This window comes from Oryctolagus cuniculus, chromosome 18, assembly GCF_051225735.1.
Source record: "Oryctolagus cuniculus isolate XC-2025 breed Fujian yellow rabbit chromosome 18, ASM5122573v1, whole genome shotgun sequence".
In the NCBI taxonomy this organism is placed as follows: domain Eukaryota; kingdom Metazoa; phylum Chordata; class Mammalia; order Lagomorpha; family Leporidae; genus Oryctolagus; species Oryctolagus cuniculus.
The window spans coordinates 72,897,596-72,918,094 of NC_142884.1; the positions used below are offsets into that span (position 1 = coordinate 72,897,596).

Sequence of the window (20,499 nt, forward strand, 5' to 3'; positions counted from 1 at the left end):
AATGCCTGTGTTGAACAGGCCCCTAGTCCAACAGCATTAAGGAGGTTGCCTTTAGGAGGTGATTAAGCTGCAAACGCTCTGGCCTCATGCATGGAATCTATGCCCTTTTAAAACAGGTTGATGGGTGCTGCCTCACCCCTTCTCCCAAGGGAGGACGCAGAGAAGCCACCATCCACAAGGAAGGGTCCCAGGGAAGACAATGCATTCGCTGGCACCTGGATCTGGGCACTGCCCAGCCTCCAGGACTGTGAGCAGTAGGTGTCAATCACTGACGGATTGCCTGGTCTAAGGCGTTGCTGTTAGAGCAGCCTGAATGTACTAAGGCGGGCCCTAATGTAAAAGTGAGGCCGATCAAACGTCCGAGTGACAGCTGACGGGCTGGGTAGGTGAATTTCAAGTGCAAACTGGGTCTGAGAAGGTGAAGCAGACCCCAGCCCAGCCACCCTCCCCCTGCCCCAGCTGCACTAGACTGCAGGTGAGGGCTCTGCGGGGCACCCTGGGAAGGTGCTGGCCTCTGGGGGCATCCGAGTATTGGGCCCTGGAGGCCGAGGACTCTGAGCTGCCTTTAAGGATGTGGCTCCCGGGGCAGCCACCCTGGCCTTAGGTGAGGGGGAGGGGAGGGGGGAGGGGAGAGGGAGAGGGAAGGGGAGAGGGAGGGGATAAGGGAGAGGGTACCATGCCTTGGGTGCTGTGCAGCGGAGTCGGCACCCACTGACCCACTACAGACTCCGCTGCAGTGTCACAGGCTGGGTCTCTCACGTGCAAAGGGGGCTGCCACCAACGAGAGGGCAGGTGATTAAGTTCACAAGGCCCCAGGTGAGGCCAGCAAAGGGTGACAGCTGGGAGTCAGGGGATGGGGACAGGGCTGTTTCTGTATTTTCCCAGGCTGCACCCCAAGCCCCTGGTCTTGCCCAAGCCAAGAGAAAGAAAAGCCACAAACCGAGCCCGTTCTCCGCCAGCGCTGCGTGGTTCCCATCACACTCGCCCGCGTCCTGCTCGCCCATGTGGTCGCTCAAATCCAAGCCGGGCTGATGGGAGCCGTTGCCAAAGGGCCTCTCGTCCTTCTCAGAGCCGGCATCCCCATTCTCCACTCCGTTCTGCGCCTTCTTCAGGGGCATGATCTGCAGGCCACTGGGGGTAGTCCTGTACGACACGGTCTTGGCGGCCCTGTCGCCTCCCCCGGGGGGCTTGCCCGAATACCCCTTCTTCGGCTTGGACAGGGGAGGGTTGATGCGCTTCCGTTTGTGGGAAGTCCCTTTGCTCTTTCCGGGTTCGGCAGGCCTGTGGGGGAGCTTCTCCACGGAGGCGCCACGGCTGTCACGCAGGAGCTTGGCAGTGCCTGGCTGCTTCCCCGCCTTGACCCTCTTGTCCTTGCACAGGTGCAGCCCGTTGAATTCGTCAATGAACTCCTCACAGTGTAGGAGGTGGTGCTCCGGCTCCCACGTGTCCTCCGTGCTCCCATAGCCTTTCCATCGGATGAGATACTCCCATTTCCCTTTCTTGTTCTTCCTCTTGTCTACAATCCTTTCAACCTAGGATAAAAGGTGAGAGAGTCAGACACGAGAGAAAAGGAACAGCACAGAGCCCTCCTGGTCACGGGGCGGGCTGTGCAAAGCCGGAAGCCGACATTTCCAGGGGCACTCGGGAAGCTGGGCTTAATTATGGTGCTCGTGGAATTGGACCAAAGGCAGGCAGTCACTGCCCACGACGACTTGTGACACTACACCCGGCTGGGCACATCCACGAGTCCACCCATGCTTGTTCGAGTTGGAAACTGCACCGCAAGCTTTCACATAGAAATCTTTGCCATTTTCAACACACCGCAGCAGACTCGGTCTTTCAAAGACCAATTCAGAGTGGATTTTTCAGCCTCCTGACTTATAAGAATGAGTACCGTGCACTGAGCCATTTCGAGCCTAATTTATGCTTGGTTATCCAACACTAACGATGAGGAACAGTCATGGGGCACTGATGCAGCACACGCTACTAAACGCTGGGCACTGTCTGTCTCCCGGCCCATTATCTCCCAACAAAAACCCAACGACGTCGGTGCTTTCTCATTCCCCATCTTACAGGGAGGGAAGCGGAGCCCAGGGAAATGATTCCAAGACTGATGATGGCAGAGCTGGTGTTCAAAGCACTCTCACTCCAGACCCAGTCTCCCAACCACCAGACCATACTAAGTCTCCCAGCTATAAAAAACTTCCATATGGACCAAAAAGGATTAAAAGGGAAAAAGCCCAATTCTGCACTGTGCACCTCCCAAGATGCAACACAGGGACCAACTGGGAGCAAGGGGACAGGTAACTTTCGCTAGGAGCCAGCCTTGAGCCTCACAGAACCCCAGTGGTGCCAACTAACATTATTCCCACGTGGCGGAGGAAGAGATGGGTTGTGGGCAACCTGCCTCCAGGGCAGGACTAGGGCAGGATGGAGGTGGGATCTGAACCTGTATGTTCTGGTTCTAAAGCCACGTGCTACTGTCTGAGTGTAAGAAAACCTCCTCTGTGCTTGTGTAATCCCAGGGAAAACGCACCCGGAGGGACGCCAGGCCTAGTGTCAACAACAGGTGTATGTGACAAGGACGTGTGAGGTTTACTTATGACTCTTGACGTTGCTGTGATTTTGAATATTTTTAGTTTTAAAAAATGGTGGAAAACTACCAATACTCGACTCCAAATTTCAATAAAAACGAAACAATTATATTTTAAAATTTACTTAATTTAAATGTTTTTGTAATAGACATTGAGCGGAATGTGGAATCTTGATCTAATGAAATTGACTTTTCTAATGGGAAGTGAGATACTCAGCAGACTCATAGAATGGCAGATGTCCTAAATAGCACTCTGGCCTCAGAATCAGCCCTAAAGGCATTCGGATCTGGCTGAAAAGCCCATGAGAGTATTTCAGGCATGGAAAGCCAAGACACTCTGGCAAAAGATCTCTGTGAGTGAGATCCCAGTGGAAAGAACAGGTCATCAAAGAAGGAGGTACCTTTCTCTGAAGGGAGGAGAGAACCTCCACTTTGACTATGACCTTGTCTAAACAAGATAAGAGTCGGAGAACTCAGAGGGCTTCCATAGCCTTGGAAACTCATGACTGGAGCATAGGGAGATTACTGATGCCATAAACAGGAGTGTCAATTGGTAAAGTCAACAACAGGAGTCACTGTGCACTTACTCCTCATGTAGGATCTCTGTCCTTAATGTGCTGTGCATTGAGATTTAATGCTATAACGAGTACTCAAACAATATATTTCACTTTGTGTTTCTATGGGGGTGCAAACTGTTGAAATCTTTACTTAATGCATACTAAACTGATCTTCTGTAAAAAAAAAAAAAAAAGAAATTATCAATTCCCAACTTGACTCTCACTGGGATTAAACATGACAATAGGTCTGATCTGATTTCATCATCATTTAAAAAAAATCATCTATTATTTTTCACTTTATGTTTCTGTGTGGGAGCAAACTGTTGAAATCCTTACTTAATGTATACTAAGCTGATCTTCTGTATATTAAGATAATCGAAAATGAATCTTGATGTGAATGGAAGGGGAGAGGGAGTGGGAAAGGGGAGGGTTGCGGGTGGGAGGGACGGTATGGGGGGGAAGCCATTGTAATCCATTATTCGTACTTTGGAAATTTATATTCATTAAATAAAAGTTAAAAAAAAAAGAAATTGACTTTTCTAGAATGGCATTTTGACCCAATCAGATTAAATAACAAATAAGGAATATGCCCTTGAAACTTATGAAAAAAATAATATTGGAGGGGGAAGGTGGAAATAATTATAGTTGGTAGTATTTTGAAGTGGGTAATGGATATGTGGGAGTTATTCGATGTTTATATGTTTGAATTTTATATGCTTAAAATTTTCATAAATAGAGGTAAGAATTCCTCAGCCGTGAGATCATCTCACTAGTGACTGATATATAACAGCAGATATGCAAAATAATCAGGGGTGGGTGTTGTGGTGCACTGGGTGAAGCCAATACTTAGGCACCTGCATCTGGTTATAGGAGCAACAGTTCTAGTCCCAGCTGCTCCATTTCCCATCCAGCTTCCTACCAGTGTGCCTGGAAGCAGCAGATGAGGCCCAAGTACTTAGGTTCTTGCTACCCACATGGCATGGATGGAGTTCCCGATTTCAGCCTGGCCCAACACAGCACCTGTATGCACTCATGGAATGATGGGAGAACTCTCAAGTTATCTCCCTCCCACTCTCTCTCTCTCCTTCTCCCTCTCCCTGTCATTCTGCCTTTCAAATAATTAAATCTTTAAAAAACAACTTTCACTGCTTTATATTTAAGAAATACGTAACAGCTAGGACATCCTGCGCATTCATAATACTGCCTCTTCATAGACAGTTTCATTTCCTTAATCGATTTATCTCAATTCAAATTGGATTGTGTCTATTAGCGCTTCTTTCTTTGAGCGGAATATGCTGAAACACTGCTCAGTGAGCCTCTGTTTTGGATTTCTTACATACAGTTTTCTGTGTATCATGCAAACCCTGTAACAGTTGCGAAAAAGTAAAAGCGCACCTGACTACTCCAACTTCGCTCTGGGTCTACAATTTGGGCTACTGAGCATTCATGGGCAATGCAGCTTCAGAAAACCAGCAGTGTGCCTGGAGAAGTCTGGACTCGGCCCATTTTGAGGGTGTTGTAGGGGAAACTCTGTAGGTTCACAGAGGGAGGGGAGTGAAGAAGCAACCAGAACGGTGTGATATGGTGACTTCTCCAAGGACACCAACGCAGGAGGCGGGCAACAAGCCAGATGCGCATGGGAGCTAAGGGATGTGTGTTGGTGTAGAGGTCCCCAGCTCTAAAAGCAGATGGAGAACCATGTCCCCAGGGTGAAGCAGAGGGTCTGCGTCAAACAACCAGCACAAGTCGGGGGGCAGTGGATAGATGAACGGAAGGACAGATGGATGGGTGGGTAGACAATGAAAGGGCAGATAGAGAGCTGGGTTGGGGAGTGGATGGCTGGGTGGGTGGATGGATAGACGACAGTCACCGACCAAAAATGGGCTGAGTATATTATTTGAGAACACGGACTTCAGCCAAGACTAATTTAAATCCCCCTTTAAGACTTTCATCATGTGTTCTTGAGAAAGTCACTAACCCTCTTCGGGCCTCTGATGATTCACCCAGCCAGGGGGAAGTACCAGCAGCTACCTCACCGTGTGGCTGCGGGGAACAGACAAATATGGACTTTTTTTGCATTCCACAGTAAAGGTCACTTAACCCTACACAGCCTTCCTGTGGCCACAAACCTTGGTGGTGTGAGAAGACATAATGTGTCCCCAACCTGCAGAATATGACCAGGACAGTCCGCTCTCCCCTGGGATGAAGAAGGAGTCCCTGTACTCACAAGAGTCCTCAGGTATGGAAGACACCAAGCACAGCAGAGCGGCTCAAGCAGCCTGCAGGAGGGTCTCCATGGCTCCTTGGGCCACACTGGAGACAGAGCTCAGTGCCGTCCCTGTGAGTTACCGGAGGTTTTAATTACAGAGTCACAGGTTGTTTTATGAGGGACAGAAAGACCACTGCTTCCACCTACAGAGTCACGGGGTGGCGAAACAACCATTTCTACTTAAATTACCCAGTACCAATGACGAGCAGTATTAACAAAATCATCCCAAAGAATCTGGGGTTTATGGGGGTAAACGTGGCTCTACCCTTTTCTGTCCCTGTGGCCCTGGGCAGCTTGTCCAACCTCTCCAGGCCTCAGCTTCCCCTGCAGGGTTTCTGGGAGAACTGAAAGGAATAAGAGAACATATCTCCGACACCCCAAAGCACCACAGGCCATCGTGGGAGACCACTCTGAAATGTACATCAGACCTCAGCTGACAAGGGTGCTGTTAGACACATGTTTCATCCATGGCTTAAAGACAAACAAGGCTTTTTTCAGTTTCAGAAAAACAAATGCTTTCTCTGAAAGACCAACATGCAGGAAAACTGGTTCTCAAATGTCCAATCCTGTTTTGATTCCTGTCTTGTCCAAGGCCCAAACCTCCTCCTTCACACCTCTGGGTCAGTTTGCTAACCCTCTTTCCTCTTCCACTGAGGAGTGTGTCACCAAGAACCAAAATTCTAATGCGTTCTGTTATAACAAAAGCCCAAGTCACTTAAGACTTGGCCGTACGTGTGACAGCAACCTTCTGTCTGGGAAATCCTTTCTTCTGCACGGCACCTGCAAACCTCCACCACGGTCTCCTAACTCCTACCCTGCTGGAAACAGACCCGGCCCCTGGTCTTGGCAGCTCTGTCTCCTGATGCGGCACCTCAGTGGACCTATAACGCCACGTGCATTACCCACAGATCAGTCCTTCCAAATGGCAATTAACTCCTTCACCTTCTACTTGCACATAGCAAGAAATGCATGAACCGTAATAGAAACCTGTGTGTGCACAGCCCCACAAGTTTCTTTGTTCCAAGATGAGCAATCCGAGATGTTGAATCAGTCCTCAGAGCTCAACCAAACCATTACTTAACATTTACTCTCTGTGGTCCCAGCCAACCTGAGACGCTATTCTATGGCCGGTGGGTCAGAGAGATTCAACTAACTTAAGTTTGGCAGAGAAAACAAAGAGCAAAATGGGACAGAAGCACTAATCAAGGCCCGAGTACCCAGGTCAAAAAAAAGATCCCAGTAAGAGGTAAGGAGGGGCGAGAGTGGTGTTTGAAAATGTGTCGACTTTATTTCTGCGCTCACAAAACATCTTCATTTCAAAAACTGGAAACTCCTCATCTTCACGTGCCAACCCTCCTCCATCCAAAATGGCAGACATAAAAATCAGGCCAACTCCATAGAAGAGCAAATGCAGAGTACATATCGCACAAATGAACACTGAGGATGCAAGATTCTACCACCAGCCAAGTGGCCCTTCAGCTGAGAAGGAAGGAAGAAGGTCTCTCATGTCTTCTGGGACAAAAGATAAGCCATCCATCAAACAGGTGCTACAACAATGGCAGTAAACTGATTTTTAACTTGGAGCTCAAGAAGGTGCAGAAAGTGTAGATACTAGGACCAGTGCTAAACGACGATACCAAAATGAATATCCAGAGGTTAAGTACAAGTTAATTATTTAACTACAGATAGTTACTGAATATCTAGAAAGGATAAAATTGAAACTGAAGATAAAATGACCCTCAATGGGTTACGTGCATAATATGAATACTGAAAGCAAAAGTATAACAATGTGATTTCTGAGTGCCACGTTAACAAGTATAGTAAGCAGTCATACATATAGCATGGTGAAGTCTTAACAGTATGATTTGTGTATTTTACCACTAAAGACACACAAGACTATGTGTATCATCAAAAGTCATTTCAAGAAAGAACATGATCATAGTGTTTTTATTCGTAAATAGACAAAAACTGAAAAAATGCAACTATTTCAAAAGGTAAGTAAATGCAATGGGCTCATTAGAAAAAAAGGAGTGGACTACTGATAGACATACACGTTGCCAAGAAACTCAAGGCATGGTGCAGAATGACAGCAGCCACACCCAAAGAGCACAGTCAAGGCCCAAGTCATTCACGGTGGCCCAACTCTGATGGGTGATTGCCGAGGCGGGAGTGGAGACGTGCGGTGGGGAGTGACTACAAATCTCACAAGGAAACTTTCCAGGAGATGGAGAATCTGCCCAGAGTGGAGGTACTGACATCTGCCAAAAGTCACCTTTATACTGAAAATGCATGAGTTTTATTGTATGTATATTATGTTTCAATAAAGTTGTTTGGAAAATACACATGAAATACATAGAAATAAAAAAGAGGAAACACGCATTTCAAATCAAACCAAAAATGGAAATAGGCTCTATATTCAACAAAAACTTTACAAATGAAATAGAATTAAAGCATGAAGACACAAAAGAATTCAGTAAGAAAGCAGCGATGAGACCAAATATATATAAACACACACACACACATACACACACACACACGGAAAAACCCTGTATGTGAATGCTTACAGTGACTTTACTCATAGTTGCCAAAAATTGTAAACAACAAAGATCTCCTTCAACAAGGGGACAAACTGAAGTGCACCTGTGTCATGAGACACTCGAAAGTTAAAGGTGTGCGGCAACACAAACGAGCAGTGCATTCAGAGTGAGAGAGACAGACCTGAAAGGCTATGTGTATATCTGGTGACTGCCTGTGTGGTATTCTGGACAAAGGAAAACTCCAGGTATGGAGAACAGATCAGTGGGGACCAGGAACCAGTGGAAGACAGCACGGAGCTGTCTGTGGCGCTGGGGTGGTGGAAAGACGACCGTGTACTTGTCAAAACCCACAGAGCCGCAGACCACGAGAAAGTAGCCTTTTCTGCATACATAGTTTTTTAAATCAACCAGGATGTTGGGGGCTCCCAGGACAGAAAAAATCCTGTGACAACTCTCTGTCCCTGGGTCACAAATACAATGAAGGAACCTAGATGCAAAGGATGGGGAAAGGAGCTAACCCAAGTACCTCTGGTAAACAGCGTCTTAACTGGATAAAAATCAACGCGGGTGACAAAATCCCGTGTACAGGAGCAGTGTACTCTACTTGTTAAATGTGTTTCTCACGGAGGTACCAAGACGCAAGAAACGGCCTGATGCTTGCTCCAGATGAGCAAATAAGAAAGCAAGCTGTAAGTCCCTGGAATACAATGTTAGAAACAAAACCATAAGCGTGAACGCCTGTTTATGTTGACACACATCTACATAGAGATGAACACACAGAGACACAGGTTAGTGGGCCCACATATTTCCTGCATTTCTCTTCTGAGAAGCTGAGCAGCAGTGATACCCCAGTAGCAATAAACACATTCTGCACACAGAGAGCGGATTCTAAATACCATTCCCTAACAAAAGGAGCCAGGGCTCCCCAAAGAAACACCTAGGGCTGGGACAGGATATATTCAAGGGGAGCCTGCAGGATCTGGTGGCACCAGCAAGAAAGGGAGGCTCCAAACAAACCAACCATCCCACAGTGATGGGAGGACGTCAAAGGCATCAAATGAAAGACATTCAGTGGCTAAAATTGGAACAATTTGAATAACAAAATAATGATGGTACTGCATGACAACTCAAAGAATAAAATAAATACCCATGAGTCTGTCTGACATAAATAACTTAATGAATTAATCAGCAGTTGGCAAATCATGGCCTAACTATGGCCCATTGCCGGATTTGCAATAAAGTTTTATTGGAACCTGTCCAAGCCCAGGCATTTATGTACATCTGTGGTTGCTTCCACTGTACAGCAGTAGAATGAGTTGTGACACTGACAGTACAGCCTACAAATTCAAAAATGCTCACTATTCATTATAAGGAGAAAATTGTTGAATCTGAAATAAATAAGCCCGTCAGGTAGAAGGAATAGGCATTCCAAATGACAAAGCAATAAATAAATAAATAAATACGGGAAACAGGAAGACCATCATTAGAACACTACAGTCATAACGGCTACAAGCAAGACCCACAGAGGATGCTGAAATCAGTGGGTGAAACTCAAGAGAAACGACACAGGCACAGCCTCCAAGTCTCCCCTACACACGTGTAGCTACCATGGCGGCTTTTACTGATGTGAACAGACTGATTCCCCTCCCTTCACGAGGGGGAGCTTCCTTCTCCTGGCCTTGAGTGACCGACTCAGAGGACTGCCTTCCAAGAATGCAGCAGGAAGTGCACGGGGAGGAAGCTGGCGGACTCCAGTGACCCAGGAGAGCATCCTGGTGACCAGTCGCAGCGCACTGACGTGACGGCGTGTCTCCGAGAAGACTCCCTGAGACGGCACCTGAGCTCTGTGGTCTTCCTCCCTCTGCCTGCTCCTGAGAAAACATCAGACTTTCTACAAAATACCCAACCAGGGCTCGCTGCAAGTGCCAAGGTCATGAAATGCAAGGGAAAACCGAGACACTGCATTACAACTAAACGCATAGTGGAACCCTGGGTTGTGTCTCTGGACAGGAAAGATGTTGGCGCAGAAAGCAGTGAAAGACTAATGCAGCCTACCTTTTAGCTCCCAATGCTGCACCAACGTCACACACTTAGTCCTGCTGCCACCACCCCCACCCTGCAGAAGAAGTCAGCAGTCGCGAACGATGGTTCAGGGACACATGGGAACCCTGTGTGCCTCCTTTCAAACTCTTTTGATGATCCATAATTATTTCACAATAAAAAGCTGTTTTTTCAAAATACAATTGTAGGGTGTGCTAGAAAAATTGTAAAGGACCTGAACAGCAACAATACTCGTAAACTCTTAACAATTTGAAGCCCTCATTATACACTTACTTAGTAATAAAGATTAGAAAGATAAGAAAAATACACCACATTTTGTAAATAATATTAAAGTAAAATTGAGGTCAAATTTCAGTAAATAGGAAAGGAGGGCTTTTTAAAACAAAAACAGGCATAAACTTAATGAGTTTTTCTACACCAAATAAAATAGATCGAAAAACATCCAAATTCCATGTAGTTCCCCGCCATCTGCTTTGGAGACGTGGTCTGCTGTCACCCATGCTCTCCTACCCAAGGACCTTTTCTCATCTTAGAATGAGATCCTGTGTGCTTTTGTGTATATTTCAACACCAAGTCCAAATGCCGTTTGCAGTGTATTACTTAAGCTTATCTTTCATTCTTCACCCTCAGTATATGAAAATTCAAGACATGCCTGTTGTGGTACATCTAAATAGCTTGGAGTACGTTTTCCCCCTTAAACTCACTTTGAGAAAGAAAGACAAATGTTCTGTGCAGTGGAACATTCTCTTTTTTTTTTTTTTAAGATTTTTATTTATTTGAAAGTCAGAGTTACACAGAAAGAGGAGAGGCAGAGAGACAGAGAGAGAGAGAGAAGAGAGAAAGAGGTCTTCCATCTGGCAGACACAGTATAATCTTACAGCAGGGGCCTTATATGACGAAATGTCCGGGACTATGCTAAGAACTGGCCTCTCGCAAGGGGGACGTCCTGACTGTCACAGAGCAGAAGACTGGGGGACTGGAAGGATGGTGACTGTGCTCCTGACACGGGTGGCAAGGCACTGTGTCCGGCAGCCGGGCGAAGCTCCTCATCGCTCCGTCCAGTCATGACCAGCCTACCCCTGCACTGGTGCACCAGAGCTCTGGCCTGCAGAAGTGCTATCAAGTGCCAAACCCACAGGCAGCTCCTCATGACACCACCCACCACGTATCACCGTCTTTCCAGAATCAGGAGATTTACCAGGTACCCGCCGGCCATGGGACCCAAGAACAAAATGTCTACCAAGTACCACAATGAGTACAGAGAAGCATTGGGGGGCCAATGGGCCAACTTAGTAAAAAGGAAAAAAAAATGTCCCCGGAAGACAAAAGTAAAGATGCAGTTGGATACCAGCAAGAGAGTGGGGAACTGCAGCCTAAGTACAGATGAGCCCTGCTTGAAGTCAGCCTAGCCCTGCCTCGAGTCCCCCCAGTGCAAAGTCTGAATTTACAAACCCGTGGAAGATAGGGAATATCTATTTGCATGGCGTTGAAATTTTCTGTTGCAAAATACAAGGAAGAAAAAAAAAAGATTTACTGTTGGATTCCTTTAAGTGGCAAAACCACCAACGCATTTTCAAATCACATTTTATACAAACGGGATGATTTTCCAAACACACTCAAGAGCGCATGTGTCTCCTGAGTCCAGGGCGCGTGGCTCAAGAGGAATCACTACAGCGGAGCTGAGCAGCGTTCCCACCTACGTGACCCAGGACAGGGATCCCAGGCTAGCGGCCCTACACTGAGCCATGACCTCTCACAGTGCTTCTCACCCCAGCAATTTCACATTCAAAAGGAAAGCCAAACCTCACCTGTCTCCAGAGGGGAAGAGACCAGTCAAAAGGTGTAACTATAAATAAATAACTTCTCTCAAAAAAATTTTAAAAAATAGAAAAGGTTAATAGAAAAATTGGCAGTAACAAGTTTAACTGAAGACTTAAACTCAATTCATTCACACTTAAATCAAGCAAATAAAAATACAGATACAGAGAGTCTGAATTTATACTTATAAATATGGTTGATCTAGTAAATATTGTATTTGCACAAATGCAAACTTTCAGTTGCAAAAATTATAAAGAAATAAATTTGGCCAGTGCTATGGCACAGCGGGTTAACACTGTGGCCTGAAGCACCGGCATCCCATATGGGTGCCGGTTCAAGACCCGGCTGCTCCACTTCCGATCCAGCTCTCTGCTATGGCCTGGGAAAGCAGTAGAAGATGGCCTAAGTCCTTGGGCCCCTGCACCTGCATAGGAGACCTGGAGGAAGCTCCTGGCTCCTGGCTTCAGATCAGCACAGCTCTGGTGGTTGCAGCCAACTAGGGAGTGAACCATCAGATGGAAGACCTCTCTCTCTGCCTCTCCTCTCTCTCTGTGTGTGTAACTCTTTCATATAAATAAATAAATCCTTAAAAATAAATAAATTTTACAAAAGGAAATGAAAACCATTCACGAGAACCATTAAAAAATAATTAAACACTAAAATCAAGGGAAAACAGACTGAAGATACAGACTGTGTTCTCTAAACACACACAATACAGTGATACTAAAAATCACAAGTTAAAAAAGTCTATCCCCTTGCACAAGAAAAAGAAATGACATAAAGTAACATCAATTAAAAATAGGAAAAATTTACAAATTTTTTAAGACCCGTAAATAAGTGTACATACACATCAAAGTGGCTAAGATGCAGATGAAGAATTGCATGAAAGGGGCGAGTCACTGCCTTACATATTCCCATTGCATAAAAGAACAGAAAGGGAACAGGAGAGGAGATGCAGACAAGGTGGGCAGGGAGGGAGCCAGGGGTCTAGGAAACACCCTGAAGAGTAACAGCAAAAATACTACATATCAAAGTAGAAGTTTATATATTATAAAACCAGAATAAAAAGCTGAACTCACTGCATTAAAGAACTGACCCTTGAAATAAAGCGCAAAAACAGCAGAATAGAGAGGTTCAAGGCCTCCTTATCCACAGACTGAAAAAAAAAAAATCAAGCCAAAACTGTCCAAAATAATTTTATTCAAAACAACCCACATTTATAGCAATCAAGTGAATGCTGAATCAAGAAAAACACAACTGAAAAATTGTAGGAAAGCATACAAGGAAAGACAAGGTTCAAAAACTGGTAGAAGATGGCCATCGAAAGCCAGAGAGACCCCAAGAGACTACACCTGCCAATACTTTGATTATAAATTTCCAGCCTTCTAGAACTGCAATAAAATACTTTCCTATAGTTAAGCCACCCAGTCTGTGTTACCTTATATGGAACCATTAATATAATTCCCTACCGTATAATGAGGAGACATTCAACACATTCCAATGTCTAAATTGTATCATAACCCACTCCCTCCTATCTACCCCCTCCTCATAATCTCCTAATTCATTCTCATCACACCTACACTGAAACCATAATACAGTCTCATCACACCTACACTGTAACCCTAATACAGTCTCATCACACCTACATTGTAACCCTAATACATTTCATCATACCTATACTGTAACTGATATAGTCCCATCACAGCTACACTGTAACCCTAATACAGTCTCATCATGCCTACACTGTAACCCCAACACAGTCTCATCACACCTACACTGTAGCCCTAATACATTCCCATCACACCTACAGTATAACCCTAATACAGTCTCATCACAGCTACACTATAACCTAATACAGTCTGATTGCACGTGCACTGTACCCTAATACAGTCTCATCTCACCTACACTGAAACTCTAATACATTCCCATCACGCCTACACTGTAACCCTCATACATTTCATCATACTTATACGTAACTGATATAGTCCCATCACACCTACACTGTAACTCTAATACAGTCTTATCACACCTACACTGTAACCCTTATACAGTCTCATCACACCTACACTGAAACCCTAATACATTCCCATCATACTTATACTGTAACCCTAATACAGTCTCATCACACCTGTACTGAAACACTAATACATTCCCATCATACCTACAGTGAAACCCTAATACAGTCTCATCACACCTACTCTGTAACCCTAATATATTCCCATCATACCTACACTGAAACCCTAATACATTATCATACCTATACTGTAACCCTAATACAGTCTGATTGCACGTGCACTGTAACCCTAATACAGTCTCATCACACCTACATTGTAACCCTAATACATTTCATCATACCTATACTGTAACTGATATAGTCCCATCACAGCTACACTGTAACCCTAATACAGTCTCATCATGCCTACACTGTAACCCCAACACAGTCTCATCACACCTACACTGTAGCCCTAATACATTCCCATCACACCTACAGTATAACCCTAATACAGTCTCATCACACCTACACTATAACCTAATACAGTCTGATTGCACGTGCACTGTACCCTAATACAGTCTCATCTCACCTACACTGAAACTCTAATACATTCCCATCACGCCTGCACTGTAACCCTCATACATTTCATCATACTTATACGTAACTGATATAGTCCCATCACACCTACACTGTAACTCTAATACAGTCTTATCACACCTACACTGTAACCCTTATACAGTCTCATCACACCTACACTGAAACCCTAATACATTCCCATCATACTTATACTGTAACCCTAATACAGTCTCATCACACCTGTACTGAAACACTAATACATTCCCATCATACCTACAGTGAAACCCTAATACAGTCTCATCACACCTACTCTGTAACCCTAATATATTCCCATCATACCTACACTGAAACCCTAATACATTATCATACCTATACTGTAACCCTAATACAGTCTGATTGCACGTGCACTGTAACCCTAATACAGTCTCATCACACCTACACTGAAACCCTAATACATTCCCACCACACCTACACTGTAACCCTCATACATTTCATCACACCTACACTAAAACCCTAATATATTCCATCACACTTACCCTGTAACCCTAATACAGTCTCATCACACCTGTGCTGAAACCATAATACATTCTCATCATACCTACAGTGAAACCTTAATATAGTCTCATCATACCTACACTGTAATGCTAATCCATTCTCACCTCACCTACACTGTAACCCTAATAAATTCCCATCACGCCTACACTGAAATCCTAATACATTCCCATCACACCTACACTAAAACACTAATCCATTCTCATCACGCCTACACTGTAACCCTAATAAATTCTCATCACACCTACAGTGAAACCCTAATACATTCCCATCACATCTACACTGAAACCATAAGGACACAGAGTCACAAGCAACTGCATAGTGAGTCTCTGGGTTACTTCTTCCCTCTTCCCATCTCTCTCTCTCTGTATGTGTGCATGTACCCCTCTCTCTGCAATTCTGCCTTTCAAATAAATAAAATAAACCTTCTAAAAACACGGTAGAAGAATGTTGTCATTTCACTTTCTTTGCCCTACACACGTCCCCAGCCTGGTGGCGTCTTGACCACGGCAGCCCACATCCCCAGCCTGGTGGCGTCTGGACCACGGCAGCCCACATCCCCAGCCTGGTGGCGTCTGGACCACGGCAGCCCACATCCCCAGCCTGGTGGCGTCTGGACCACGGCAGCCCACATTCCGCATGGGATCAGAGCTCCTGGTTCTAGAGGGATGTGTTTCTGTAGAGTAGACCTTATTCTTTTAAAAAAAAAAAAAAAAAGATTTTATTTATTTTATTTGAGAGGTAGAGTTACAGACAGTGAGAGGGAAAGACAGAGAGAAAGGTCTTCCTTCCTTTGGTTCACTCCCTAGGTGGCCACAATGGCCAGAGCTGCGCTGATCTGAAGCCAGGAGCCAGGCGCTTCTTCCCTGTCTCCCACGCGGGTGCAGGGGCCCAAGCACTTGGGCCATATTCTACTGCTTTCCCAGGCCATAGCAGAGAGCTGGATCAGAAGTGAAGCAGCCGGGACTTGAACCGGCGCCCATGTGGGATGCCAGCACCACAGGCAGCAGATTAACCTACTGTGCCATGCGCCAACCCCAGAGTAGACTTATTCTTAAATAACTGTGCCACTTCTGACTTATCTGGGAGTTACCTAAAGGAGTGATACAAGGCACTTGTTTTTATTTTCCCTCCCTCAGGATTCACGGCATAAAAAGTGGCTATGCAGATATCGTTCCTTCAAGACATCAACGGCAAATGAACCAATTGCCAACAATGAGGGCAAGATACTACCATCTAGAAAAACAACACATGTCCGAAAGCCTAGGAGAGTTTCTCTGGAAAATTAGAACATTCAGCGTGTGTCTGTATACTGAAGAATTTAGAAAGCTATGTGCAATTCCCACAGAAGGACACAGGCTCCAAAAAGACTGGAAGACTCAAAACTTTCACCTCCAGCTGAGCTCTAGGCTCACAGCAAGAATGAAGTGGAGACTAAGGCAGAGCATCAACAGTCTGGCTCAATGTCAGTCGAAAGTCCCAACACTGAGCCAATCCGCAGAAACTGAGAGCGCCCCTTCCTTTCCTTTCTTTTTTCCCTTGATTTAAAGAAAACCTCTTTCACAACATTAGTTTAAGATAAACTAAATGGGGGCCAGTGCTGCGGTACAGTAGGTTAAGGCCTCGGTCTGCAGTGCCAGCATCCCATATGGACGCTGGTTCAAGTCCCGGCTGCTCCATTTCCAATCCAGCTCTCTGCTATGGCCTGGGAAAGCAGTAGTAGATGGGCCAAGTGCTTGGGGCCCTGCCCCTGCACAGGTGACCTGGAGGAGGCTCCCGGCTCCTGGCTTCAGATCAGATCAGCTCTGGCCGTTGTGCTTTTTGGGGGAGTGAACCAGTGGGTTGAAGACCTCTCTCTGTCTCTGGCTCTGCCTCTCTCTGTAACTCTGTCTTTCAAATAAATAGAATAAATCTTTAAAAAAAATAAAAATAAAAAGATAAACTAAATGAGCAGAGACTTTGGAGACCATATATGGCAAAGAACAGACTTTACAAAAATATTGTTTTTTTTTTTTTAAAAGCATTAAACCAACAGCTACAGCTATAGCTCACAGCAAGGAAAAAAAAAACATTCAGATGAAGGTGTAGAATTTTGAGAGTTACTGAATTGTAACATAAAAGCTGTCCAGTTTTCAACCAAAAAAAAAGTGAAACATACAAAAAAAAAGAAGTTACAGCCCATTCACAGAGAAATTAACAGAAACTGTCCTCACAGTAAGCACAGACCACAGAGCTATTCAAGAAATGCTTTTAAAAAACTGATCTATATGCTCCAAAAGCTGGAATAAATCATGAGCAAAGAGTTAAAGGAATCCACAAGAAAACAAATAGCTCAATAGAGAAAATCAATAAAGACATAAAAATTTTCAAGAGGAATGAAATGGTCATTCTAGAGCTGGAAGGCATAACAACTAAAGTAAAAATCGCCAGAAGGTTTAAGGAGAAGAATTACACAAGCAGAATAAAGAATCTGCAAACTTAGAGACTTCCATTGAAATTATCCAGTCTGGGGAGCAAAAGGAAAAAAATAACTAAGTAAAACAAACAGAGCCCAGAGACCTGGAGGATAGTAGCAAGCACACTAACACAGGCATCATGGGAATCCCAGAAGAAAAATAAAAGAATGGCAGAGAAACCATATTTGCAGAAATGATGGCCCAAAACTTCCAAAGATGATGAAAGATACAAGTTCGCAAATCCAAAAAGCTCAAATTCTAAGCAGTATAAACTCAAACAGAGACACAACACACAAAGATACAATATAATCAAACTGTCAAAGACAAAGATGAAGAGAGAATCTGGAAAACAGCGAGAGGCAAATGACTGAAAATGAAGAAAGGATCCTTGGTAAGATTAACAGCCAACTGCTCATCAGAAGCTATGGATTACAGAAGGCAATGGGATGACATATTTAAAGTGCTGGAGGGAAAACCTATCAATCAAGAATTCTATAAGAACTATCCTGTAAAAAAAATGAAGAATTTATAATATTATAATATTAACAAAAGCTAAAGGAATCTATCAGCACTAAAGCTGCTCTATGAAAAATGCTACAGAGACTAATTCAGGAGAAAATGAAAGGACACTTAATTAGATAGCACCAAAAGTCAAACAAAGAAAAAAGAAACAAAGGGCTTCAATAAAGATAACTATATAGTTAAGTATAAAAGCCAATACTGGTGAGTTTTTTGTTTACAATTCCCCTTTTTTGCTATATTATTTAAAATAAAATACAAATATACAATTCAGTACAATCTATGTAAATGGGCACAAATACATAAAGATGTAATTTGTGATAAAAATATAAATGGGGGTAGTAGCTACATAGGAGCAGAGTTTTACACATTGTTGAAACCAAGTTGGTACCAATTCAGACTAGACTGTTATAAACTTAAGATGGTAATGATAAATCCCATGGTAGTCACTAAGAAAATATATTCAGATACATATAAAAACATAAATAAGAAGAGAATTAAAATAGTACACTGCAAAAGTTGATTCTTGGGGCACAACAATAAAACAGATCAATTTCTGAAAAACCCTATCAAAGCAGAAACAGACAAAATATAAAGAAAAGTGAAATAAGAGTATGACAAGTTAAATTATTTTTTGCAGTATCATGTATTCTAACAGCAGAAAACACACTCCTTTCCAGGGCACATGGATAATTTTCCATACTTCTGATTATGAAACAAAAGTTCATAAATTCAAAAGAATAGAAATCATTCAAAGTAGGTTCCCAGATTATAACAGAATTTAACAACAAATCAACAGCAAAAAGTTATCTGGAAATCTGCAAATATTTGGAAACTAAAATACAATAACCAAAGTATCAAAGAAGGCTTGAGGAAAATTTTTAAATATTTTTAACTAAATTAAAATTAACATGAAGTATTAAAATGTGTGAAATGCAGTATGCAGAGTAAAACTGTACTAGAAAATAAGGAGGGGTCAGCACTGTGGCACAGAGGTTTAAAGCCCTGGCTTGAAGTGCCAGCAACCCATATGGGCACTGGTTCTAGTCCCAGCTGCTCCACTTCCAATCAAGCTCTCTGCTATGGCCTGGGAAAGCAGTGGAAGATGGCCCAAGGCCTTAGGTCCCTGCACCTGCAACGGAGACCTGGAAGACACTCCTGGCTCCTGGCTTCTGATCGGCACAGCTCCAGCCATTGTGGCCATCTGGGGAGTGAACCAGTGGATGGAAGACCTCTCTCTCTGTCTCTACCTATCTCTGTAACTCTTTCAAATAAATATAATAGATCTTTTAAAATAAGGAAATTCTAAATTCAATCATCTATGCTTCCACATTAAGAAATAAAAAAGAAGGGCATGGGGTGAGCGTTGTGATGATCAGGTCAGGCCACGGTTTGGGATCCTCATGGCCCCACATCCCATATTAAGCTGCCCTGGATTGAATCCCACCTACACTGCCAATCCCGCCTCCTGCTAATGTCTGAGAGGCAGCAGATACTAGATCAAGTACTTGAGTATCTACCACACACATAAGAGACCCCAATGGCAATTTAGCTCCTGGCTTCAGTCTGGCCCTGGTCTGGCTATTATATCCATTCATGGGATGCAAGATCTCTCTCTCTCGATCTCTCTCTCTCTCTCTCTCTCATACACACACACCTCTCCCTCTCCTTCCCTCCCTTCCTCTCTCTCTCTCTATGCCACTTTTCCTTTTACATAAATAACTAAATAAAAACAGCTACTTAAATCCAAAGCAAGATGCAGACAACAGTAAATAGAAAAGCAGAAATAAATAAAATTTAAAAACTGTAAAAGAGAGAAAAGCAATGAAGCCAAGAGCTAGTTCTTTGACAAGCATAATAAAATTTGTAAACGTCCAGCCACACTAACCAAAAAAAAAAGGAAAGAAAAGAAAAAACACAAACTACAAGAGGAATTAAACAGTGGACACCCAGACACAGTTACTGAAAGGTAGTAAGTGAATACTATTGACAAGTGAGATGAAATGGACCAATGATTTAAAAGAGATAAACTATTAACATCCACTCAAGAGGAAACAAATACCAAATAATCTTGCTTGTTTCTTTTAAATTGAATTCAAAGTTTAAAACACTCAATAAAATAAACTCTAGACTCAGATGATCAGATGATGTCACTGTTGAATTATACCAAACACTTCAAGAAGAAATACTATAAATTATTCACAATAGATTGCAGAAAACAGAAGAGAAAAAACACTTCCCAATTTATTTTATTAGATCAACATTATTCCCACACCAAAATCAAATGGATTATAAGAGAAGAAAAACTGCAGCTGATACAGTCTTGAATACCAACACAAGATTCCTCAACAAAATATTAATAAGTCAATTCCAGGAACAAATAAAAAGGAAATATACCACAACCAAGTGGAACCTATTCTGAGAGCGCAAGGATATTCAGCATTTGAGAATCAACAATGTGATTCAACACATTAACAGATTAAGGAATAAATCCATACAACCATCTCAAATGATTCAGAAAAAATTCTGACGTAATTAGGCATCATAATCAAAACTCTCAGCAAATTA

At 43.5% G+C, this 20,499-nt stretch overlaps 1 protein-coding gene across 3 annotated transcripts in view; it reads right to left on the minus strand.

The window, feature by feature from the left end:
* The window catches only part of CDYL2 (chromodomain Y like 2), a 426,814-nt gene that overhangs the window by 83,832 nt on the left and 322,483 nt on the right, over nt 1–20,499 (minus strand). For all 3 annotated transcript variants that reach the window (XM_089318824.1, XM_089318825.1, XM_051847320.3), the window contains one exon: nt 941–1,532. In XM_089318824.1, the coding sequence (XP_089174950.1) occupies nt 941–1,118 (178 nt within the window). In that variant the 5' untranslated portion in view covers nt 1,119–1,532. The remainder of the gene's footprint in view (nt 1–940; nt 1,533–20,499) is intronic.